This window comes from Atractosteus spatula, chromosome 11 (assembly GCF_055471065.1).
Source record: "Atractosteus spatula isolate fAtrSpa1 chromosome 11, fAtrSpa1.hap1, whole genome shotgun sequence".
In the NCBI taxonomy this organism is placed as follows: Eukaryota; Metazoa; Chordata; class Actinopteri; order Semionotiformes; family Lepisosteidae; genus Atractosteus; species Atractosteus spatula.
In genome coordinates, this window is record NC_142716.1 from 1,640,941 (window position 1) to 1,666,769 (window position 25,829).

At 47.5% G+C, this 25,829-nt stretch overlaps 1 protein-coding gene across 3 annotated transcripts in view; it reads left to right on the top strand.

Moving 5' to 3' along the window:
* The window catches only part of rpap2 (RNA polymerase II associated protein 2), a 30,742-nt gene extending 9,820 nt beyond the window's left edge, over positions 1-20,922 (top strand). For 2 of the 3 annotated variants that reach the window (XM_088928061.1, XM_088928060.1), the window contains exons 10-12: positions 425-505; positions 5,808-5,876; positions 20,326-20,922. In XM_088928061.1, the coding sequence (XP_088784187.1) occupies positions 425-505; positions 5,808-5,876; positions 20,326-20,470 (295 nt within the window). In that variant the 3' untranslated portion in view covers positions 20,471-20,922. Of the gene's footprint in view, positions 1-424; positions 506-5,807; positions 5,877-17,659; positions 17,739-20,325 lie in introns of all 3 variants that reach the window. The other variant, XM_088928062.1, reaches the window with a different exon arrangement.
* The last annotated feature ends 4,907 nt before the right edge of the window (positions 20,923-25,829 follow it).

Sequence of the window (25,829 nt, forward strand, 5' to 3'; positions counted from 1 at the left end):
AGAGACCTTGAGTGAGCCTGTCAATCTGCTGTTAGATCTGCTGATTGGCCAAATTTAATTTAATCGGCAAAGTTGGTAGTTCACTGGTCCTCGTGCTTATGCAATCAACATATTGCGTTTTTTGTCTTTATTTTTTGCCATTGTTTACTGTAGTTTAGCTTACCTTTAGATGTCTACTGTGTGAGTATTCAGAATTTTATTAAACTATTCATATAAATAAAATATAAAGTTTAAAAAAATAAATGCGTATGCGTTATGTGATTTCATAAAATGGTCTGAATTCTTTCATCATGGTATGATGATCTACATGACTGAGCTTTGAATTAATTGGGAAAATTAGTCTGCTTCCAATACAAAATGAAATATGTTTAGCTGCAGTCTGAGTTCTTAAAGTGTTATGTTAATAACTTGTTTGTGGTCCAAGCTTGAAGGACATTGTGGGACCCCTTCGATTAACCATGAACGACATCATCACCGATCTGAACAACCTGGTCAGGACTTTCAGGTGAGCCCGTTGCAAATATTGCAAAATAAAATTATTACATTTAATCATAGGGAGAAATGTAGCTCTAAGACACTGTCACATGGTTAAATTACTGATGTGCATTTCTGCTTTTAATGTCTTCCGATTTAATTAAAACAAATACGTAAATATAGATTTTCCTTATGCCGATATTGGGTGTCCCTGCTGAGCGTGCACCCCCTGATGGAAGAGGTGCAGACGGAAAGTAATGTATCTAGTCTGCTGTGCCTGTTCACTAATTCTAAAGCGCAGACACGTCATTATAGGCGATAAAGGCGGTGCGGTGGCTCTGTGGCTCAGGATCTGCGCCTGTGGCTGGAAGGTTGCCGGTTCATAGGTTTGAAGGTTGCAACTCCATTGGGCCCCTGATCAAGGCCCTTAACCCCACCTGCTCCAGGGGCGCCGTATAAATGGCTGACCCTGCGCTCTGACCCCAAGCTTCTCCCTGTCTTGTGTGTCTCGTGGAGAGCAAGCTGGGGTATGCAAAAAGACAGATTCCTAATACATGAAATTATGTATGGCCGATAAAGTGATCTTATAAAGGGCTGCCGGAGTCAGGGCAGAGTGCATTTTTAGTAAAATGCGGAGAAACTCGGGTGTTGGCCAAGCGCCTCCCGGGCTGTCCAGGCCCCGTGTGCGTCTGGGTGCCTTGCGGGGCCACGCGAGTGTGAGGGGACCTCGGCGTGATTCAGCTCTCCTGCCATCGGTCCTCGTTCTCCAGGGGGGCACGGAGCGCGCGCACAGGCCATCTTCCCACCAGTCCGCAGGCCGTGGTGCAAAGCCCTTAGTGGGAGCACAGTGGTTGGGTGTCGGATGGGGAAGGGTATTGGCAGTTTATTAAAAAGGAAGAGAGGGCGGCGCCGTTTACGCTACAGGGAGAAGAGCAGAGATCTCGGCGCAACACGTGGTGTTTCCTCATAGAGATCGCAGGGATTTAAATCATGAAACCGGTTTCTAACAAGAGGTTGTTTGTTCCGTCTAGAAGCTAATTGATCCGAAGAACTTACCCTGTTTCCACCCAAGAAACAGCTGGATATCTGCTTTAACCACGTGGCTTGATATCGCGTTCCAGATTCTCACAACCTTCTGGGTGGGGAAACGCCTCCCCCTCTCACTTTAAAATGCACTTCCACTTAGTGTACACTTGCGGCTGCTGGTTAGTGATTCACAGTTTATTCTGAAGAAATCTGCTGGGTTCAGTTTGGCAATGCCCTTTAAGATTTCGAATACTTGTATCAGGTCCCTTCTTAGCTTTCTCACTTCGAGACTAAAATGGAACCACTTCCTTCAGCTTGTCAGTGTATTTCTTGGCTCTCTGTTTTCTGCCTGTCCTCTGTATCAAGCAACTCATCCTGCTGAAATACAGGCAGCCCCTCAGCAGCTGATGGAGCAGTGCAATTCCTCTTTCCTCATGTCTGCCCAAAGGCTTCAGCGCAAGTGGCTGCACTGCAGCAAAGCGAGCGACCGACCATGTCTAGAAAACAGAAAGAGCCACACAGGAGGATGGGTCGAAGTGGAGTTCCTGCGAGGAGGAGGAGGGTCTCGGTGGCTAATGGTTGTTGTTCCGGAGCGCGTGCCTTGTGGGGGAGGGGGTGATGCGAGGTGAAAAGTGTGTTCTCTTTCAGCACCCCCCGCCCCTCTCCCACTGCCCCCCGTTTCTCCGCCGGCCTCTACAAGAGCTGAACATTTTGCTTTGGCTTTTTCCAGCTCCGCCAGCCGCTGCCGCTGAGGGGGGGGGGGCTCCCGGGCCCGGGAGACCCTTGCTCGTACAGGTACAGCTCCGCTCACACCCCCCCCCGCCCCAGAGTTCTGCTGGCGCTTCTGAGGAACACCAGAGACGTTTGAATTACTCCCCGTAGGCCAGCCGGAGCTGCGGCAAGCAGGCCCGACCGATGCGTTCGATTTCAAACGAAGCCGATTTTGATATCGTTTGGGTTGCTTTCTTTCTTTTTTTCTCCTCCTCCTCTTCTGCCCCTGGCTGAGGAGGAGCCGAGGTGAGAGCAGGGCTCTGGAGGTGCGGAGAGAGTCTGGAGCAGGAGCTGCTGCAGCTAAAGGGGTTTAATTGTGCACTGAAGCAGCATCCCAGTATCGCGTGACAGATTGAAAGTGAAGGGCATCATCTGCGAGTGGGTTGTGTTCCAGCAGCACAGAAAATTCTGCCTTTGACATGTTTGTCAGAATTTTGTTTTAAAAGAAACCCCTTTCAATACAAAATCTTTTCTGCACTTTGGTTAATTAGAATTAGTTTGTTACCCTAAGGCATACTGATGCCTTAGGGCTGTAGGCAACGTTTGTCAAAGGTAACTTTATGCAGTGCAGTCACAAGGTTTGTGTGTTTATGTGTTTGTTTTTTTTTTGGTTTGCCTTTTTGTTGTACTCTTTTCATTGTTTTTTCAGCATGAATCATTACTTCCTCATTTTTTAATAAACAAAAATGTGCAACTGTTACAACAGAGCAAGGGAGCAGTAAACCTCTCCGCCTTTTCCTAAACTCTCGACCAGCGGCTCGAGCAGCTGTTCGTCCAGCCCCTGCCTGAGACAACAGAAAAACTACTGCCCGCAGTCCGAGCTGCTGTTGTCTGTCCACGAGCAGGGGCATTTTTCTGTGTTGTCCAGCTGTTCCATGTACCTAAAGCCAAGCACTAGATTAACTGCAGGACTGCTGTGTTGCAAGACAGTGTTTGGCTGCAAGATGTGGTTACGCACTTGGTCAGATGCAAAATTGATTCTGAGCTGTAAGATGGTGGTGGCGAGATTCTAATCCAGTGCTCTTTTTTTTACTTCTTGCAAGTTCATTGCATTTGCTTGTCAAGCGGTTATCAGCTTCATGCTGTGGGTGCTGGCGAGTGGTTAGAGAAGAGAGAAAAGGAGCTGGGGGCAGCTCTAGACGGCCTGCACGCCACCGGGCTGGCTTGTTCTCCCTTCTCCCTCCAAGAGCGGCGCTAGCAGGGGGCTGACAGGGCCCCCGGGCTCGCTGGGGGAAACTCGGAGCCTGTCTGCCTTGTACAAGCTTCGCTCCTCAGACCCCAACTGCAGCGGGCCAGTCGGGGAGTTGGGACGGGGGGGTGCAGGAGTAGTATAGGCAGCCTCTGTGGGCGTCTGACCTTGCTCTTGGGCTGAACAAGCACGAAGGCCTCACCTGGAGTTCGCACGCACCTCTCCTTTTAAAGGGGAGGCCCGGTGGGCGCTAAGGCCGGCCCTCTTGGGTGCGAGGCCGCCTCGCTCTCCACTGGGGTGACGCAGCAACAGATCCATACTGCCGCCTCTCCGCCCCCTCTCCGGGCTCTGCTTTTGATAGCAATTACCAGTGTTAACTTGTCCTCAATCAATACTTACATAGAAGGAGAGCTCATTGACACAGATAAGCGCTCCCCCTCTCCCTGGTTTCCTGGGGGTGACACCTCTTTGTCTCTCTGATCAATATCGCCTCCCAGCCAGGCGCTGGTGCTTTGCTGCTGTAAGTGGGTATTTGGCAGGGTGTTGCCCCCAGTGAATTTTTTCTGAGCTGTCTCTTCGCCGGGAGCTCCTCACGGCCGATTAACAGGAATGTTAGCTACTCGCTGCCTGTCAGCGGGATTTCAGCAGGCTTTCCAAACAGATGTTTCTCTCCATCACCGCCATGCAGAGGGAGGCCAGGGGGAGTGTCTTGTTCTCGATGTCTTGTTCGGAGTGATGGGGCCTGATAGAGTCTCTTCTGTCCAGCTGTTCAGTTCAGCTGCTTTTTACTTGGCAAGCTGACCTTTTATTTAGGGAGTCCAGTAGGTTTTTCCTTTTTCTATGGGGCAGCTTTGCTCAGATGTGTTGAGACACCTGTGTGGGTTTTTATCAGCGGTCGTTAAACCTGTCCTAAAAAATCAGTAGCCTTTATTTAGCCAAGTTAACTTTGAAAGCCAATACATTGCCCTCAAGGGGGGGGGGGGGGAGCATACTCTCCTTAATCGCAATCAGCTTCATCAGGTTAAATAAAGGATTATTGTGTGGCTGCTGTACATTAACAAGGTAGGATGACCTGAAGTCTTGATTAGGTTTGCCCAAAAATAATAGGAGAAATTGTTTGCATCGGTGTAGACTTTTTCCATCACACAGGATTCCAGAATAGAAAAGATGTAAAAACTGAACCTTTTCAGAAAAGACTACATGCAATGGGACCTGATTCAAGTATTCAAAGTCCTTAAAGGCAACAGCAGATTTTCTTCAGAATGAGCAGTGAAACAGGAACCAGAAGACACAAGTGGGAACTGTGTGGACGTGCTGTTAATCCTGAGAGCAGGCTTACAGCTCAGCCTCTTAACCAGCTGCGTTTCTTTGACCCTCCCTGAGTGACTGGAAGCGCTGTGCTGGTGTTCTGACGAGCCACCAGCAGTGTGATTCCTGCTCCTCTTGCAAAAACTCATATACATCAAACAGGAAGTCTATGTGTTTGAATCCCAGGTGAGACACTGCTGTCGTATCCTTAAGACAGGCACCTCACCCACACCGTTCCAGTAAAACACCCAGCTGGATGAACGAGTGTGCAAACGGATAAAAGCATCATCCAGATTAGTTCATGGTAGGTCTGCCAAAGTCAAAGTGGTATTCGTACGTGAATAAAACACTGCAACCTCAGGTGCTCGCTGTCTCGCAGGAATGCAAAATTGGGCTGGATCGGACAGTGTATCTATTCTCATGGTTTTATACGTTAAAACGTTCAGACCGGAAGTTTGCTGGAATTACTCTTGCATTCTGTTAAAGTCCGCAGTTACCTTTCTGCATCACCTTGGAAAATGGGATGTGCGGTAGCTGAGCTGGTCACGTCTCGGAGCGCCTCGTGAGCTTTGGCGAATGAAATTTCGTATCTGCCACATGGGTGGCACGTGGGGTGGGCGGGGTTATACCTTTTGACGGCCATCTTTCTTTGGCAGACTCATTTGGTTAAGCTTTTTCTCTTTTCATCCGCCCCTGATTTCTACATCTGCCGGTTGCGGGTGTCCGACACGGCCCGCGGATCGAGGAGAACTCGCCCATCGAGCTGTTCGCCTAGTGCCCCGTCACCTCCAGCCCGGCCTCAAAGGGGCGCTGTCTCGCGATCCCGTGCAGGCTCAGTCTTTCAGCTGCCGGTTTCTGAAACGTGTTGCACGAGCATGTTCAAATAAACACCTCCGCTAAAGAACAGCATATTTGAATGCTGTAATTCTTGCAGTCCACCGCTTGCTACAGTTTTATGTGTTACATCAGGTCCACTAGCCACAGAGGAAAACAACTGCTTAATAGTGTCCTAATGAAAAATGTTATTCTTCCCCAACAGGTTCACAAATGCCAATATCATCCTCAGAAGCCCAGAATGGACCCTGATTTCCCTCGTTCTTCTCTCCGTGTAAGTAACACCACAGCGAGCACAGATGGGGAAAAAAATCACAATGATGTCGCAGGATGTCAGCAAAGTAACAGCGAACAGAACTGTCCATTGGCTGTTTACATCAAATGCATTATTCAAGATTTATTCAAAAGAATCTCTCCACAATCCGGATTTGCGTGAGGGGCTGGAGAAATTGTTTTACAGAATAAAAAAAAAACATTTTTGTGAGTATGGTCAATAGGGGCCTCATGCTTTATCAGACTAACAGTGAGCGGATGCCAAAATGAGAGTACTCTTATCGGGGTGGGTTTTCACATCTGCCCTCTAACAGCAGGCAGACGTCTGTCTTTGTCTGCCGCGTGTTGTAGGAGACGACGTACGTGCTCAGTCTGTGATCTTGAATATCTCTATGACCCACATGGTGTGCCCTTGTAATGCTGCAGTTCATTTTTGGTACAGATTTCTAATCTGCGTGGTTAGTAACTTAAAAAAAAAAAAGAGGAACCCGGCATGTGAAAATTATAGTGAAATTCGCCACCTCCTTTAGCCCAAGTGTCGCATTCAGATTCTCTGAAAGGCGGCAGGTCTGTAAGTCCTGTAAGTGTTAAAACCTTGGGCTCTGACTCTCTGGTAGATTTCCTGTTAATGGGGAGTGTTTCAAGAGCTGCTGGTAATGGTGAGCCGATGACGCTGGAGGCGGTGCCCAGAAACCTGGAGCCCTTTTTCTTCCGTGGGTTTCCAAGGATTAAAAAATATCAGAAAAAAAACCTTCTCTGAACCCGTCCGTCTTCACGTGACTTGGTTTTTCCATAACCCTCACCACGCAGTCGCCTGCAGCAGTGGCAGGTGTAAGGAGGAGACGCCCCTCTGTCCGTTTTGTCGCCTCTGCTTCCAGTTCAGGGTCGCAGGGGAGCTGTAGCCTATCCCAGCAAGCAATGGGTGCAAGGCAGGGTACACCCTGGACAGGACGCCAGTCCATCGCAGGGCAGACATGGACACAAACACACACGCACTCACGCCAGGGCCAGTTTTCCCAGAAGCCAATTAACCCACCAGTATTTCTGGGGGGCTGTGGGAGGAAACCAGAGCATCTGGAGGAAACCAACGCAGACATGGGCAGAACATAAATAAAACCCACGCAGACAGCACCCCGAGTCTGGAACTGAACCCAGGGCCCCAGCGCTGCAAGGCAGCTACGCTAACCACTGCGCCACAGTGCCTCCCGCCACTTATGACTTGCCATCAGATTTTTTTGACGGATTGCTAAGTGACAATACCCACATTTACCTGCGGCAGTCTTAGTCATATCAAGAGCTGCGTATGCAGCTAAGTCCCGAGTTCTTTTCTATCATCTTCATGAATGTGAAAACTAAACTTTGTATATTGATAGACGAGAGTCCTACCTACTTATTTTATGAAGAATTTCTGTCTTAGTTTTGACTTTTGGAGTACATTTATTATGTTCTTAAGGTGTCTTTGCCCGTGTGCGATATTTACACACTTGTGCAATCTCATGAAGAGATGAGCATGATGCTCTGCTCACTAGTGTTTCAAACAAGATTCCTAATAAGCTGCAATCTGTCCAGGGTCCGGTGGTTTCAACTGTATCCAAAAATAGAATCCTGAAATTGATCACCCCTGTGTTAGCATCCCTGCACTGGCTTCCGGGCAGGTTAAAAAATCCAAATTCTGCTTCTAACACTTAAACCTCTGAATAGTTTGGCTCTGAATTACATTGCTGACCCTGTGTCTTCCTATGTGTGGCCAGAAGTGAAAGCAAACACAGCTCTGTGTGTAGTATTTTATTTTTTCTAAGACTTTTTTTGTTTTATTTATTTAATGGCTTGGAGAGACCGTGCCACCTCCTGCAAAAGCTCTTTAGCTCTGCAGATCCTCCTGAACGACACAAGGGGCAGCAACACTTTCCACTCTCTTAAATCAAAACTGAAAATGGGCTTTCTCACCTTCCTTACTTTAAATGCTTAATTTGTTTTATTGCTGTCATTGTATGTTGGCATACAGTGTATATTTGCATATTGTATATTTGATGCACCTTTTTTATTTCTGCAGTTTTAACTGCTTTGTTTCTCTAAAGCTCTTGGTTTTTGTTCGGTATAAAAGGCACAGTATGAAATATGGATGATTAGCATCATCACCATCATCAACCAATGATCTTATAGGCTGTGCTGCTGAGTTCCGAGCCAAATGTTTCTATTTGAGTCAGGTGTCAGATTTTCTAGAGAATTTTCGCTGAAATTCGTCTCACCCACCATCATCGCTTGTAAGAAGGAGGGAAATGGCACACCTCTGGAATGCCCTGAAAGGCGATCATCAGTGATCAGTTTTAACTACTACAGGCACAGTAGCAGCCTTAGGCTCACAGATAGGTTATCGGTTCTATTAAAGATACCTGTCCTTCGGTGCTTAGGAGCTACACAGCCAGAGGTGTTACAGTTTTTGGACTGGGTGGCTTCCTTTAAGCGTGTTGGTGTGATTTCCTGCTTCAGAAATCATTCATTAACGATAGAGGCACTTGACTGCTGCTGCATTCCTGTTGTGTAAACATCTCTGCTGAGCGCAGCTTCAAAGTCCTACAGAGAGAAGCACCCGTGGGTCACCGAGCACAGCGGCTGCTGTTTGCTTTCACTTTAGCAGAAGTGCACTTGAAATCCACTCTCTCTGCAAATAAGGTGCTGTCTTTGTGTTGAGGATTTTTTCCAAGACTGTTTTATTTCTTAGCGCCCTGTTTCTTCTTCTCTTTGTTGTTTGTGATTGATGCTATTGTTAAAAAAAAGAGCTTTTGGGGGCATAAACGACGTGCACGGGGCTGCGATCCGTGTGTGGGTGGGGCAGTGGGGTGGTTGTGTTCATTTTGACGTCAATATTGTGATATTGGGCAGAGTGATGGCTCTGTGGCTCAGGATCTGTGCCTGTGGCTGGAAGGTTGCCGGTTTGTATCCCGCGGCCGGCAGAGGAATCCTACTCCGTTGGGCCCCTGAGCAAGGCCCTTAACCCCAACTGCTCCAGGGGTGCTGTATAAATGGCTGACCCTGCGCTCTGACCCCCAGCTTCTCTCACTGTCTGTGTGTGTCATGGAGAGCAAGCTGGGGTATGCAAAAGACAAATTCCTAATGCAAGAAATTGTATATGGCCAATAAAGTGATCCGATCTTATTTATTAAGTTTTGGCCTCTTTGACGCGGAGAGATCCTCCTGACACGCTGGCGGTCGGGCCCAGAGGAATCCTGGAGTGTTTTGTTCTTTTCCCCCCCAGATTGTGGGTTTCAGGACTTGAAGAAAATCTAATTTCCGAGGCTGTTTACCAGCACTGAGGCTTGAGGGTTATTTTTTTCCCCTTCAGCCCAGCCAGGGCACTGCAGTCCAGCCTCTGGGGCAGGCGAGTTGTTGTGTCAGGGCGCGTGCAGGGCGGGTATCCAGGGCTCGGCTGGTTTGACACATGGCTGCAGCTCCTCTGTCCCAGGGCAGGCGGCCGGAGCGCAGGCATTAGCGCGCCCCCCCCCGGGCCTGATAGCGCTCAACCGATTCATTAAATCAGAACACAGAAAGTAACTTTACTTGAATGCTGCGGCATAAATTTTTTATCAACGCCCGAGAATAAATCTTTTGTCCCTCCCCCGTTTTTTTCCTATACCCCCCCCCCCCCGATACGCCCACACAGTCGGATTGGTAATTGTTGAAATAGATCTTATGAATTTTTCAGAAAGTTTCATAGCAGCAGTCAGGCTCGGTGAGGTGAGGTGGGGTGGGGGGGCGTATCACGGCTCTCGCTCTTCCTCCATCACAGACGTGCATGCAGCGTGTTGCCACCAGATGTTAGCAGGACAGTGACAGTCATAGAAACTGGATTCTTATTAGGCTGGGGACCTAATGGGCGCAGCTCAAAGGCCGTCAATGCAAATAAGTTTGTTTTTTGTAAATAAAAGTACCACTACTCCTACTAAACCATCCACACATACACTCTTCGTTTTCTGGGAATAATGCTGTCAGAGTTTAGAAATGACTTTCGGATTGAAAGTGGCAGGTTCTGTATACATCGCGCAGAATCTTGCATAAAGGGTTTTAAAGGTTCTGAGCTGGCGTTTCATTAATATTTCAGCCCCGGCTTGTCAAATCTTATGTATTTAAGATTTAAGGTGGGGGGGGGGGGGGAGAATCTTTGTTTCCAGAAGACGTGAGCACGGCGAATCCCCGCTTACTGCTGCGCTCCAGGTCCACGGAACGAGAAGCGAAATGAGATTCTAAGAACTCGAGCGCGCAAGAGGTCCTCAAGCTGGGTCCTTCTGATGGGCATCTTGGTAGGACTGGAGTCTTGTAAAACCGCTTGACATAGGTTTCTTAATTAATCGGTAGTACGGGTAATTATAATATCACATTCCATCACCTTCGCAGCTGCAATTCAGTTATATTAGCATCAATATTAATTATCTCCGCCAGCCCAGAGAGACGAGTCCTGAAACCCCGGCCACGCCACCGGCCTCTTTTCCGACTGACGGCTCCCGTCTCGACTACAGTGCACTGATACACAATGCTAAATGAAGCAGCTAAACATGTCTTTAAATGAGCAGATAGGCCCGACGCTCCGGGTTGTTCAGCTGTGTCGGCCAGCCTCGGCTGCCGGCGGCTTCGGCCCTATACCCCAGGTGCTGGCTAATGGATGCTTTCAGGCCATGCTTGAGAAACACGTCGGCTCGCATTTGGTTGCTGGGCGCCCGGCGGACGCCGCGGATGCCGCGGTGTCTCTCCTGCAGCCTGCGGTCAGTGCGCCGGGTTGGGCTTCGAGCCCTGGGACCTGACGCGCTACCAGGCTGAAACACCGCCGTGACTTCTGAACAAAAAGCCTGTTAACAGCCATTTTATTTCGCTTTTGCGGTGTGGAAGTATACACAGGAGGGCCCGCGGCGGATTAGTGGAAAAATACAGACAAGCGCGCCGTTTTGAGGTGTTACACTCTCAGTGAGGCGGGCTCCGAGACCCCTCTTAAATACCTCTCTGCTGGCTGCAGGCCTCTGGAGTTTTCTAGGAAATTGTTTCTGACAGTCCCCGAAGATAGACCCCTTTTTCCTGTTTGTTTTTTTACGGATGGGGAAACCGGAGTGATTCAAGTGACCCACTTAAGAGTCCAGGTTCTTCACTTAAAAAAAAAAAAGGAGAGAGGTTCTTAGGGGGAGGCTTGGTCAGTATTTTAGACACTGTTTACAACAAGCTTGCTCTGATTAAGAGAGGGACCCTGGTGAGGAGTTCTGTTTGGTGTCTGCTTAAAAAAAAATACAGACAGCTCTTTTTTTAAACATCCACATTTAAGGTTTTGACACTGCCGTTGCAGTGAGCCAGATGTTGGACCAAAGCAATACAAACTGTATAATTAATATTGCATTTTATTTTGTATTGACACAGCAGACAAGATCATTAACACCTCATAATCGAGCCCACGAAACAATGTCAGTGTGTGGCTCTCTCCTGCTGATTTGTGTGAGGATTAAAGCGAGCATTGTTCCATTTTCATTTTTCAGAAAAAAAAAATGAAAACAAAAAAGAATCTTGATCAGAAATAAATCTGATTTTACCGCCTGGCGAAGGCGCCTCGTGCTTGTACGCCATGGTATTTTCTGGAAGCGAATGCCAGAAGAGACCAGTCTTGTCAGCAGTGCACAGCTGGGATAGTACGATGCCTCTGTCTTGGATTCGTTTATTGTGTCTCTTAGGGGACAGTTCTGTCTCTTCAGCGGGTTCCCTCAAAGTTTCACTCTAGGTTCTTTTACTCACTGTACCGTAACGTTTACAAAGCCGCCAGAGCCATCCGTCCAGTGTCATGTGCTTGGCCAGTACATTGGCTGCAGAACACAAGCCAACAGCACAGACGTCCTTTTACAGGTAAACCCCCTGCCTTTACCAGAGTTTGTCTGTTAAAGTGAGGGCTTCCTGTCCCTGCAAGCCCAACAGAACGAACAGCAGCACCACAGAGGTCCATTTATAATCCTTCTGTGCTGTAAATGTTCACAAGGATTTAAAACTGGATACAGAGCTCCATGGCTATCTTCAGCAGTATGTGTCTATTAAGGACTTTAAACTCAAGGAAAGACTAAGCAAACTGATTGAAGCAACGCAATGGAATGATTATTTAGTGATTGTTCATTGTTTATTGCAAGATTAAATTGATTCAGTGATTGAAAACCTCAGTGCTGCAAAACGCACAGCCCTAGTTAGAAGTGACCCTTTTGGCAGCAATTGTGAGAGGACTCTGGAGCCAATGTAAACGTTTTGCACTCATCAAGGCAGGATCATTAAAATTATGCTGTATCACTGGAAAATAAAAGATAGTAAGGAGATCCCCAAGCAGGTAAACGAGTGTCCTGATTAGCCTTGTTACTAACAGGATTTAAGGAGTCTTCCTAGTACAGTTTTCACTTGCAGTCCACCCACTGAGCAAACTCATTACCTGTTAAAAATTTATTGCAGTCACAAGGAGGCACTAAGTAAATATTGTTTTTTAGTGTCATTCTTTTGTTTTTTCATTTTGTATGGCGTAAGCCTCTCTTGAAGAAATTTAACATAAAGCACCAGGAATCCAAAGTGGGTTTATGGGTTAGAGATCGATGCTGTGAAAAGGATACATCATCGTTTTTTTCCACTGCAAAACCGCTGCAGTGAAAGACAGTGGAAATAATTACAGGTGTGTGACTCAGGGTGTGGAACAGCACAGAAATTCTGGGAAGATTGAATCACAGAGTATAAATATACTGTCAGCACACGAGGAGGCTGCAGGGACAGAGGCGGGGAGAGAGGACAAGGGCACAGCCTGGCTTGAGTATTTGGCAGAAGAGCACTCCGGGCTGTAGCCTGGCGCGTCAGTCAGTGACTGCTCCCGTCTGTGTCCACAAACTGGGCATCTTCCAGATACACCCTTCGGGGTGCTTGCCTGTATTCATTGTAAATAATCATTGATGCAGCAGTCAATATAGACTTCTTTCAATGTCTAGTTTAACTCGGTGCCTTAAACAGCTCTGATGCAGGTTGTGGAGAACTCTTCGGCCGTGGCTTGTGGTGTCTTATACAGAAATCACACATTGACGCGTAAGCATGCGGAAGACCGTGTGTGTGTGTGTGTGTGTGTGTGTGTGTGTGTGTCTGTGTCTGTCTCAATAGCTTAAATGAGAATTTATAGCCTGGTGGGGGTTCGGAGTGACTTGTCCAGGTCTTAATGAGTCTGCCAGCTCTCTACAGCCGCGTGACATGCGATTGCGCTTGCGATTCTCTGTTGGTAGAGAAGCAGCAGGGAGGTGAAGCTGGCGACACACTCTGGGGTGGCTGCAGCTCCTTTCCACTGAATCGCATTTGCATGCGCTTCTAGTGAACGTAATCTTGGTCTTTGCTCTCTCAATCAGCCCCACAGACTTGGAGTTTCTTACTCTGCAGGCTTGCTGGTCTTGCTGGAAAAGACGGTGCCAGTCCTGCACTGGGTAGTGAAATCCGTGTCATTCTGAAATGGAAAGGCAGTTCTGAGCACGACAGGCTGCCCTTCGTCATCCTTGCTTGTACGTTAGTATTATTTAATGAAACACTGAGCAGTATGACAAAGTTACAGTTAACGTGGCTGAGCTTGTTCTTTTGGGGATAATAAGAGCGAATCAGAAGACACTGCCAGTTGCAGGTCTAGTGCAAAGACAATTTCTTTGTGCTGGTTATCGATCAGCTCCTTCTGTGCCTCCCTTTGCGTTAACGGCACTGGGCCCTGCAGGGTCGTTCAGAGCAGCTCGTAGCCTCTACTGGATAAATGTCCACAAAAAGAGGAAGCTCTCAAATGAGGGGCTAGTGCCGGCACGGAGCAACGCCTCTTGTGAATTAGCCGCACGCCCAGCATCAGACCCTTCGCCTTTCTGAAGCAACGCTGCAGCTTCTTCCTGCTGTCTTGCTGAACTGTTGACCTCACCCCACACCCTCCAGTGTGCAAACTCTCCCTCTCTCTCTCCACCCTCACACCCCCCCAGCCCCCGGCTGCTGCCATCGCAGGCATTTCTCAACAGACGTTCGAAAAGACGCTCGTTTTCGTCCAGGCGGGTTCGAGCGGGGGGGAGCTGTGTCAGCGTGTGTTCGCTGCCAGAGAAAGATGCAGAGGTTAATTCCACGACGATTAGTGGAGGTGAAAATACACCTGAAGGAGGTTCAACACCCAGAAACATGTGTTTTCTCCTTTTTCTTTCTCTCTGCTTCTCAGCCTGGAATTAAACACTATTTCTTTTTGCTCTGGCCTTGCTTCTCGTTGGTTGGCGTTTCAGATATGACATGTGGGCTCATTTGGCCTTCATAGCCCCAAGCCACAGCCTGTTATTGACTTATTTCTGATATGTGTTTGAATTCTAATGGTCACCAGTGCTGTTGGGGGATTAGAGGGGTTTATAGGCCGTGGCAAACCCCACCAGTTACTGGTGGTGTTGGAGATGCCAGTTGAATGGTTTTTGTTTTTCACGTTTGGCGCTGTGAGATGTTATCTGCGAGGCGCCGCATGTAGAAAAACGAATCTTGAAATCAGGAGTGCATCAGCAATTTGAAAGTTGTGCAAAATCTTGCTTTCCATGGAATGATGCGTTTGCGATAAGAGATTAAGAGCTTGCAGACTCAAGCCATTAACCCTGGCGATCGTGTATTCTAATGTTGCACCACAGCAGAGTTCGTTGGTTCATATTTCCTGGAGTTGATTTATACTTAATTTCAGACACAGTGTGCCCCTTCTAATGACTGTTGCTATACGCTCTATCTTACTCTTACCATGGATAATTGAAAGTTTATTGAGCGACCTGATAGTTAATACTTCCTTGCATTATCGTAGCCTAATTCGTCCTTCAGGGTTTTACATTATGGGATCCACGACTGAAGTGCAGCCCCACCTGGGCGAAGCGTGGTGGCCTTTCTGCACCAGCAGCCCCACTGCACAGCCAGGGCCCTGGACGTCATGCCCCTGCTCTTTGAAGGAGAAAGAATAGATCCCAATGGGATATTTAATGGCCAAGTAGTCAGGGCCGTGGTTTACTGTCTCATCCGGAGCACAGCACCTCCCACAGGACAGGGTCCCATAGACGGTAACGCTGTGCTGTCGCTATGAGATCGTGAACTCGCTTGCACCTGGGTCTGTGGCGTGGCCTTGCAGCCCGTGACCTGGATTTCAGGCTCCTGTCGGCGGCGGCCCTCGGTCTGCTCCCTCGGGGCTCGGGGAATCCGGATGTCCGGGGGTGGATGGGTCTTGTCATGAGGTCAAGCCTGTCTCTCGCGCCGCCTGTGAGTCACGCGACCGGTAGAGGCCCCTGCAGAGCAAGAGGGCTGCTGGGAGCCCATGGCCCAGACATCAGAGGCCCTCGGGCTGAGGTTTCACGGGGTGTCAAAGGGCGGGTGGCTCTGACGAAGAGCCGTGTTGGAGGAGAGAGTCTGCACGTCCTCGTTCTCACGGTGCTGGTTGTGGGTTTTGGTCCCTTAGTCCGAAGAGGAAACCTCTTCCTCTCTGCTTCTCCTTCACTGTTTTACCAGTGTTCTTTATGTTTTCAAAGAGAAACGTCTATCTGTGTTTTTCTTGGTGTGCTAATGTGCTAAAGGACACGTGTATGATCATGTTCTCAGTTTTGCAATACAGTTGTAATATTTAGAAATTCAGCAAAAATTAAAAAGATTGGAAAAAAAATCAAATGACAACTTCTGAACCTAGTTCAGAAGATGAACACATGCAAAGTAAGGCATCTTTTGCAGCTGACTTGAGATGTTGTATGTTTTCCATTGATAATTCTGATAACTGCTTCAACTCTACGAGCAAGAGTTGATTTAATATGGATTAGATAAGAAGACCAGCTCTGAGATCACAGCCAATAAGACAGAAATGTTTGTACATCAGTAGTACAGCGGAGTTCCACGTAAGCATAAGGCCTAAAGGAATTTTTAAGTGTTCCCAGAAAAAGAAACATTGAGAGTCACATTTTAGAATGTGTGAAGATATTGTATGACAGTAAAGGTGGAACTTTACAATAATATGTTAATAACATGATAAAATACATAATGTATTTTAATAACTGCTACAATCCTTCCACCTCTGTAAGTTACCTTTGATTTCTGTGTAGATGCTGCCTGTTCTGTGCATTCATGAAATATTAATCACTATTAATGGAAAAAAACTGTGCTGTGGGGACCATCTACTGGCGCGCACACTCGCACAGCAAGAGGTTGTGTAAGTAAATAGATGCTCAGGTTTTCAGCTAAGTTGGCCATTTGCTTTGGAACCTTCATTTGAGCTGCTGAACTTGCCGGTCGGGTCTTTGTTCATCAGACACACGCTGACACGCTGTCGTGACCCTCGGTTGCTCATTCCTCACCTGCTCAGCACGCTGTGCCGGGTGCTGCCCTGTGAAAGAGGCACAGAACAACTTCACACCTTCTGCGATGTCGCTCCTGAACGGCTCGTATGTTTTCGAACGCGTGCTCCCCCGGACTTACGTGTCTGTGTTCGCATCTGTGCAGCTCTTCATCAAAGAGTGCACTTTGTGCCTGCTGTCTCGTTAACGTAATTAATATAATTGTAGATGGTGGGACAGACTGGGCAGGGTGCACATCTGAGCACCGAGGGGCACTGCTGAGAATGTTTATCAGTTACTGTTTATCAGTCTTCACACTGTCCTGTGGTTAAATCTGGGTGGATTGGGGTATGTAGCTCTGTTCATACTTTCTCAAATTAGTGTGAAAACCGCCTTCATCTTTTTCTGCACCTTTAAACAAATGGCACATGCATGATTTGGGGAAAAAAAAAACTTTCTAAACACCTAATAAACACAGTTTGTGCTGCTGTTTTTGGTAACAGGAGGACCGAAAGAGAGAAGAACTCTTGCCTTCCATGTCCCTCAATTCATTAAATGGCAAACTGGATGAACGGTCGTGAGAATCTAATGTATTGACTGGGATGGTATGACACTTCTTGTACTTTGTGAAGTTGACATTCTTTCCCAATCAGAAACATAGGAGTCTCAAACTTGATTAATTAAAAAAAAATTTTTTTGTGTGTTACAAAAAATTAGAATCTGAAGTTATCTTCAATGATAATTTATGGACTTTAAATTTGTCTTAAGACGGATGTGTTTATCTCAAAACATTCATGAACCAGCATTTTGTTATAGGGAATAAATTCTACTTCTGACTGTATGACAGTCATTGGCTCATACCACTAATGGAGATTAGAGTGCTGCTGTATATGCAGGCACTTTGATTAACTGCAGTCAAAAACAACTTCCAATTGTTATGCAGCGATGTTCTTGTCATGCAGGCAAGTGTTTATTGAGTTTTAAAAAAATACCTAAAAATCTGTGAATAATCTGACTGTTCGTGACCGCGTCAAGAATAAAGGGTGTGATGTGAGTTGGGTGGTGTGTGGTTCACACTGACATGGTCTAAGGAAATGGAGAGATATTGATCGAGCATTTCAATAGTCTCGCCTACGAATTAGGAAAAACTGAAGGTTTGAGGTGACAGTATGTCCTGTTTTCTCCTAAAAGGTTTTGTCCAAACTGTACGTCCTCCATCGCGACAAAGACGTGACATTATTGCTTTAACCCTGGCCTAGCATGTCCAACTGTAGAAACGCACTTTAGTCACTGAGGTCTCCCTGCAGTTTGCTTTTGGAATCATTTCATTCCCAGAAGCTCCCATTCTCCGTTTGCCACCTGATAGGACTCGGGTTCCGTTCTGAGAGATTTAGGTGTGTGAGGTGTTGGGGGGTTTCTTGTGTTTTATTTTTTCCCTTTTCTCTCTTTCCAGAGTCATGAATAATTTGTGTTTCAGCTCTGCTGGTCGCTGACAGACGTGCAGTTGGCTTGCAGTCTTTTGTTCAGATCAGGTGAATAATGGATAACCCTGCCAACAATTAGAGCAGGCAGTATCAGCGTTCTGTACCCCCGCGCACAGCCCCTTCCAACCAGAGGGGAAATATCTCAGAGGGAATAAAGAAAAGCACAAGGGCCAGCTGGGGTGAAAAAGTTGCTTCTTCATCTCTTGTAGCCGATCCATTACCTTTTCCCACAAGAGAGTGTCTCTGAGTTTTGTGAAGGCTCGTTCCGGCGTGAATGCCCTGTCTTCAGCCGCTGGGCTCTGAGTGCGTGTGCGTGTGCGTGTGCGTGTGCGTGTGCGTGTGCGTGTGCGTGTGCGTGTGCGTGTGCGTGTGCGTGTGCGTGTGCATCTCTGACTGCATGCAGAAAACGCTTGCACTGCAGAGAAACCAAGAGTTGATGCGAACGTGGCAGCTCCTGCACACTGTATCTTCCACCTCGCGTTTAGGACGTTTTTGTTATGTGCGAAGACGTCTGTCCCTGGAACTACAATAAGCCCCATACGGGTAGATACACCAGCAGACGGAGCAGAAGTTCTTAAATTCCTAAATAATGGCCAGTTGCACAACCTGGGTACAGATGCGGTTCCATCGGCAGTCTTAATCAATGCTCTTTGTTTAATTAATGTTCCTGCCTCAAAGTGCCCCTGAAAGACATTCCATTTTTTTTCAGTTAATCCGTGCATTGTACATGTGACAGAGTAGCATGTTTCAAAAGCGCGTGGCTATTGTTCGGGACTTTATCCCAATAAATCCTTCCTACCCTTTTTGTGCTACAGAGAGTTATTTTAGGTTTGCTTTAAATCTAACCATTAGTATATTAAGGAGACGCACTGCACACAATGTCATGTGTATTGTCTGTCAACAGCCTAAGGGATCTGTATACTGGCCCTTTCTCCTTTCTTGTTCCCGGCAGTTCAGAACATGTCATTTCTCTGTTTGTCATATTGTGTCTGCCAGATGCTGTGGCTCCTTGATTGTAGCCTACAGGGTTTGGCTTATCTTTTCAAGTGCTAGCAAATAAGGTTGTGTGATTTTTTTCATAGCAACAGATTGTCAAACTGTACTTTGAATTAAGGCGGTGAATTGCAGATTAAAGGCAGCATCTGGTAGTCATGAATCTCGTGTGCGAGCGTGTCTGCACACCACTGAGAAGTACAGTGAAGCACGGGTGTTTTGGAAATCCTTCGAAAGTAGACGGTCACTTTTCCTCAAAGGTGCTGTTCCATGACCTTGTTGTTTTCCTGTCGTTAGCCTTCTTTTATTCCTCATGAGTTCCATCTCCTAAAGCCATTGCCAAGGTGTAGCATCAGTTCCATTCCCGTGTCTTCGGACTGGGATTCCACACACCTGCTGCTGTTCTCCTTCCCACTGAGCTCCAGTTCCGACAGCTGGGCTCTGGGTTCCTCTCCGTGTCGAACGACCCCAGCAGATTCCCCGTGTCCGTGCTTGTGAGCCCTCCCTCCATTCCTCTCTCTGGCTGTCAGCTGGGGCCTCGAAGCTTTAGAGTTGCCTCCTCCCGCCTTTTAAATGAAGGATGCTCTGTATGCAAGCTTGCAGATGCCTGGAAGGAGAGAGAACGCGATCTGGTCTGCAGTCACCTTGCTTCGTGTCCCTATGTCATCTGCCGTGGATCTCCTTGCGAAGGTGCCCCGACAGACATGCGCTAGGACACTGGGGGACTTTCTCAGTTTGGACTACTGATGTGGCACTCGAGGCACGAGGGGCTCCTCTGACTTCTCATTTGAATGGGTTATTGTGTTGGGGAATAGCGCCCCCTGTGCATGTACCAGTGGTGCCTGAGACAGTGCTGGTCAGGGGACAGGACCGGGGCGTGAGGGGCGGGGGAGGACCGGACAGAGGCAGACAAGTCGAGAAGTGGGAGAACTGGCAGGGGAGGGAGCGCGTTTCAGACCAGAACTTTCAATGTAGGTCGTTTGGAGAGTAAAGTTAAAATTGTGAGGTTGTGGCTGTGTTTTATATTTTATGTCCTGTTCAGCATCAATAATGTATTGCTCTGCACATTTTAATCCTCTTGCTGAATTTTATACATGCACAGCTGTGTTGCCGGATCATTACATCAAAAATTGTCCGTTTTCATAAACCACTGGCTCTAAAAAAGGCAAAAGTTGATGAATAATTTGATTTGTGGTGTTTCTGGTCTTCGCTCTCTGCATTAGCAAAGCAAACGGATTTGTGCCACAGGCTCGATGGACAGAAAATGCTTTGCTCTGATTATTCGCCCACATTTATTGATCTGCACATTCTGAGAGTCATTTTATTCATATTTGATGTGCCCAGTGGCAATAGGTTAAAATTTTTTTGTTTTTTCTTCTTCCACGAATCATGCAGGAGGTCTCCAAGGAAAATCTGGTCGGGGTAATGGCTTAGTAGGAGACTGTGCTTTGCACAGGCCTCTATCAGAGTACAAGATTGGAGCTGGCATGAGAATAAACTTCTTTAAATTTCATAACAAACCAGAGCCCCGAGACAAATTCACGAAGGAGTGGGAGTTAAGTTCTCGTTCTGTTGGGGCTCTTGGGTTATCGTTGTGAATCGTGCAGTAGGCGTGATTTTAACCTCGGTTCCTGTTTTTCAGGCTGACGCAGGTGTCCCCTGTGCTGCGGGAGTGCATGGTGAGCCCCTCCTCTGTCCAGTATCTCTCCGCCCTGACCCAGGAGCTGCACCTGGAGGAGGCGGACCTGCGGAGCCTCGTGCGTGTCCTGAGGAGCCCCAGGGACTGACCGCGGGGCCCGGGGCCGAAGCCATGCAGGGCCCGGACGGAACGACGCGAGGAAGTGAGAGACGCCGGCTACAAGTGAGCTGTCAGCAAGGCCACAGCAGTGGCCCTTGGAGCCCGTCATCTCTTCTGGGTCCTCCTGCCAGCACCGTCCGCTTGTGAGCATGGAATGAGAGCAGCAGAGGAGACTTAAAGAGGAAGTGCTTCGTGTCCCGGGTTCGAGCAGTGCCTGGTGAAGCGATGACACCAGCTGCTCCTCCCCATGACTTCTGCTCAGGACCGAGAGGGGGACAGGCGTCTTCAACACGTACTGCAGATAAAGACGGAGAATTATCGGGAGTATTACGTCTATGTCCTCTTCAGAGGTTGCCTTCTCATTTTGATTTTGTTTTTTTTTCCATTGACTCGTTAAAGACTTTGGAGGGGAAGAAATAAATTATTTTAAATCATTCTTAACCAGATCTTGTTCCGGTTCTCTGCTCGTTGTCTCGGCCGCGGGATATCTGTCCCAGATCCTCCTGGCTGGAACGGGGAGTCGGGTGACGGGGCTCCTAGCGGGTCTCGCGTGTGATTGTGGGACCCGTGTGGGGAGTTGCTTGTGTCCCCGAGTTCTTCACTGGAAAGATATGTCACAAGTGTCTGCGGACAAAGTAGGAACTCCTGAACTTCTGTTCAGTGGTTTCCTCGCTTGCTTCAATACAGAACCTTTTGCTGTGATCTCCGTGTTTCTAACCACCAGCTCACCAACAGAGAATGTTGGTGACTTGAGTTATGAGAAAGCCTTATTAGTGGTTTTGTGTGTAGTGTTTCATTTGTACTAAAACCTACTTTATAGCCGGTTTCTAATAGGAAAGGTGAACTCTCACTTCGCCTCTGCACATTTTAAACCAATGCAAAGCTCTCTGCATCCCAACACAAAGTTCTTTGCTCTAGGACTTAACGAGAACACCTCCATACTGCTGTCTCCACATACCCTGAATGCACTTTCAGAATGAATGTCATTTGTGTTTTTGGATTTTGTCAGGTGTTGCACAGCAACCTTTTTTTTTTTAGAAAACATTCTTCAGCATTTTTGGAGGCACAGGTTAATGCCTTTGGATCAGGAGGAAGTGTTGCATAAAAAATTATGAACCGTTTACCGACTTTAGTCAGTGTCCAGACCTCTGAGAGTACTGTCTGACCTCTGATGTCTCAGAATGAATGAGGGGATGCTTACAAAAGGTCCATAATCCAGTGGTATTCGCTTAGCAGAGCACTTGCAAAATGACAGTACTTTCACAAAGTAATGTTTAAAATCCATGTGAGCTGTGTATTGTGTCTCCACAAGTACAACGCTGCGTTATAGTGGTCTGCATTATTGTGTTACCGTTAGTGGTCTTGACAGTCACTTTTCAAAGCGTGTCAGAAGTACTGAGTTTGGCCACCTTGAAAGCCAGTGAGGAAATGCTGCTGTCTGTCTCCATTTTGCTTTAAGAGCTGCTGATGATCAATATTGTGCAGAAATAATGATGTTCATGAGATTGAGCTGATCGTGTCTTATCTGAAGATCTTCTCACAACGCCACCATCTGGTTCCCTGGACGGTCCCCACACGTCCTAATGCCCGTGTAGTTCATATTTTTACTAGGGTAAATATTGTTTTTTTTTTTATTACAGCTATTTTTGCTGGTGTGCAAAGTGGAAAGGCTGTTCTTCTCTGTATGTGTGAAAATTCTTTGTTTTGCTATTGCCTGATTGATCGGCCAAGATGATTAAAGTCTTCTCGAGGCTGTGCTCATACAGGGAGAAGATGCTTCTGAAGTTAAATAGCCTGTTCAAACGGGTGGGGCCACGATGCACATGCCACCAAATCCAAGGACAGCGCCCACTAGTGTTGCCCACTGGAAAGGGCTCCTCACCCTCCTGTTTCTACAACAGATGTTATTGTGCACTCGTTTCCAGAGCTTTAACTAATGAAATTTTGATTAATAGTTTTTCCATGGGAGTGAAGAGGACTCTACCTGCCCTGCCCACTGTCACTGGGCGCCGGTGCTGCGTGTTGCAGTTTGCCGGGAGCCTTAGCCGTCTTACTGAGATTTATCTCAGATTATCTTCCTCTCCGTCGTGACTTCGGGAATCTCAGACATCAGCCCCCCACCAGCGAAGGGATCATCGCCCGACAGTTTAGAAGGGTATGTATCATTAATTAGTGCCATGTATTGCAATAATTGTGTATGTTTCTCAGTAATCTCAGGCACAAGTGAAGGTTTATTCCATGCTGAAAAGAGAGGGGGAAAAAAACAAGCCTGTGACACCTGAAGAAGTCTACACAGCCGAAACGTTTCTTTTCTTCTCTTTTCAGCATGAAATAAGCCTTTACTTGTTCCTTTGCAGCCTGCGCATGCTGACACAGAGCCGTACTTGAACTACTTCAGCCCACAAATAATCTCAGTCATGCTTCTCCAATTGCCTTTTAATGGGAAATTAATTTTAGTGCAGCACATTTGCACTTAACGGATGACATTCATAGAATGAGGAACATTGATGTAGGGCTATGCTCCCTGACCTCAAGCCGAAGTAGCTTTAAGAGTTGTTAAACTCCACACACCAGCATTTCTTAAACTAAACAAGGTGAAGTGTCTCATTTAAGGGGCTTCTGTCAAATCTTCTGTGATAACCTTCATTCACCCCCCACCCTACTTCATCTCAGATCACTTCCACAATATGCCTAATATGCCTAAAATATGACGCTAGCAGAAATAGCTTTTAATACACTTTGTAACGTGCCACATGGCAGCTGCTGGTGTGCAAGCAGAAAAGCGATTGTTCCATCAAACCAAGTGCAAATAAATGTGTAGGTACTTGAAATGATGCAAACAAGAATCCACTCGGGGGGCTTGTGGGCACGCACTCTCCAGAATACTGCACAGCCCAGCTCGGGGGCTCCTACCTGTCCCTGGCTGACTGCCTGTCTTTACTATTGGAGGTCAGACCTGGGCTAAATTAGTAGCTCCTGTTTCTCAGAGGCAGTGTGAGGTGGGGAGCATCTCGACAGGCAGAGGGTGTTCTCATTTTGCCTTCAAATCGGGTGTCTTTTTGTGAGCCAGGTTTTCTTGTTCAGATTTTTCATAAACAAGAACGAGAGCCCAGCGGTGTGGCATTTCAGCATTCTCTCTGGCCCGCAGGTTGGTCCCTGGCAGACTGGAGATGAGGTGGAGGGTGAAGGCTGGGGTAAGAGTTGGCAGAGATCTGTTGGCAAGTGTCAGTCCTTCTCAGGACGGCAATACCAGTCATTCACACCAGCTAAACTCTTCTGGAATCACTTTCAGTCGTGATCACTTGTTTGGAGTATTACTGAAAGTAGTGCTCTCACTTGGGCATGTGCACAATTCTCGGTTTTGGGTGAAATTAGTGTGGGTGTGTAAAATTACAGGACATAATTTCACAGAGGTTTTAATAGCTTCGTCTTTCTTAATAATACCAGATAACCTGATCAAATTGTGAACAAGCACTTCAAGACTTAAATAGGCTGCAAACTGACTTTTAGCTTCTAAAATACTCAGTGTATTATCCTCTTTAAGAATGTATATCACGCCTGTGTATTAAATGACCAGGGCAGCATAATTCTGCATTTTCCTGTATAACGTCATCTTCCTTAACTAAGCTAATATCGACGTGCCTGAACAGCGAACAGTACTGAGTGCTAAAGCGCCATGCAGTGTTTTGAATAAATGAGTAATTATTCTCTGCGCACAACCCACGGGGAGTTTAAAAAACGTCCTCACAGAATACTGTGATCGATAGCGGGGGGACAGTCTGGTGTTTCTTCATTAGGCCCAGTGCAGTGAGAACTCTAGAGGGTGATCTTGAGGCCGGCGTCGCCTGCTGCTCTTCGGTCCGGGGTGCGACCTCTGGGTGGGGCTGGCACGGTCTTCCAGCGCCCGCGTGGGTCACCTTCCTCCTGCAGACGGTCGACATGCTGTCTAGGTTGGCCGGCGTCTGTGAGCTGCGCCCTCCCCAGCGGTGTGCGAGTGGGTCCTGCGCGGGGCTGGCGTCATGGCCAGGGTGCAGCCCCGACGTGCGCGACCCTCTGGGGGTGCTGAGACCGCCGGGATGCACGATTCGGGGCAGTGGGCAGCATGTCCAGTGCAGGCTAGGCTTTCGCTCCTGCGAGATAACGAGACCACCAGACTGAATCTTCTGGCAGCCTTCATGTTAAAGAAATTGTGGAAATAACTTCGATCAATTAATAATAGAACAACACAAACCCGTCTTCTCCTCCTTTCCGGGGCAGAAGATATTTGAAGTCAGTCTTTGTGACACTCGGCGTATTCTGCGGTCTCCTCTCAGATTTCCAGTAAGATAGCCGAGGGCAAGAAAGCACTTTATAGAGCTATTGCATTCAGTTAAGAATATAGCAACACCGCCAATTCGTGCGGGGGGGGTCGTACAAATCAGTCTGATTTTAGTTAGGCGTTTCACGACATCAGCCTTTTGAAAACTGGGAGAAAAAAATTGGTTTGTGTGTAACCTTATCGTTGATAGTGCTGTAATTTCGAGTGTGGATGCGATTTGGTAGAAACCTCTCTTTACCTGGGTGGGGGCTCTGAAATGGTCACCTTGACCCCATGCGAAGGAGGTCGTGAGCTGCTCGTGCTCAGACAGTGCGACCCCGAGACGCCGCGAGCCCGCGGGTACCTCGATCCCAATCTCTCGCGCCCCGGGAGGGGATCTCCGCGGTTCTCGAATCTGACGCGAACGGAGACGAATCGTGACTCCGAAACGTCCATTTTGTTCGATGGTCAACTGGGCTCCAGTCGTCCGGCGGGCGGTTCCGATGACCCTGCGGTCTCGGCTCCCTGCCAATTCCCCTCACGACCCGCCGCGGCTGCAGGAGGGTGCCCGTGGGGTGAAACCGACCGGGCAAACGACTGAAACAGCAAAAATAAACGTTTTATTTCGTTCCCCGCATTTCCCTCTAGACAAGTGAAAACGCAAATCGTAAGAAAAAAAAGCTTAAGAAGTGTAAAACGTTGGGCTGCATATTGTCTAGCATAAAATCAGTATTTTTTGTCGGTGGGGCATTTGTTGTTTTTTTCTGAACGCAAAAATCATATAGGCTCCTCATCTTGCCGGGTCTGTTTACGTTTCCTGTGAGCTAGCCTAGGCTTGGTTTTGGAGTGGCGATATAAAATATGCTTTTGGTTGAATCCGGATTGCTATTTTGTTTTCCATTTGTTGCTGTTTGCTCGGGAATGCTCAGTAACACCGTGACATAAAGAAAAAAAAGCTGTTGGAAGTCCGCTTCTAACATCTGTCGCGTTAAATGCATATCTGCGGTGCGTTAATAGGGAACGTTTTCTTCAGTGTCGAAAGATCAGATGA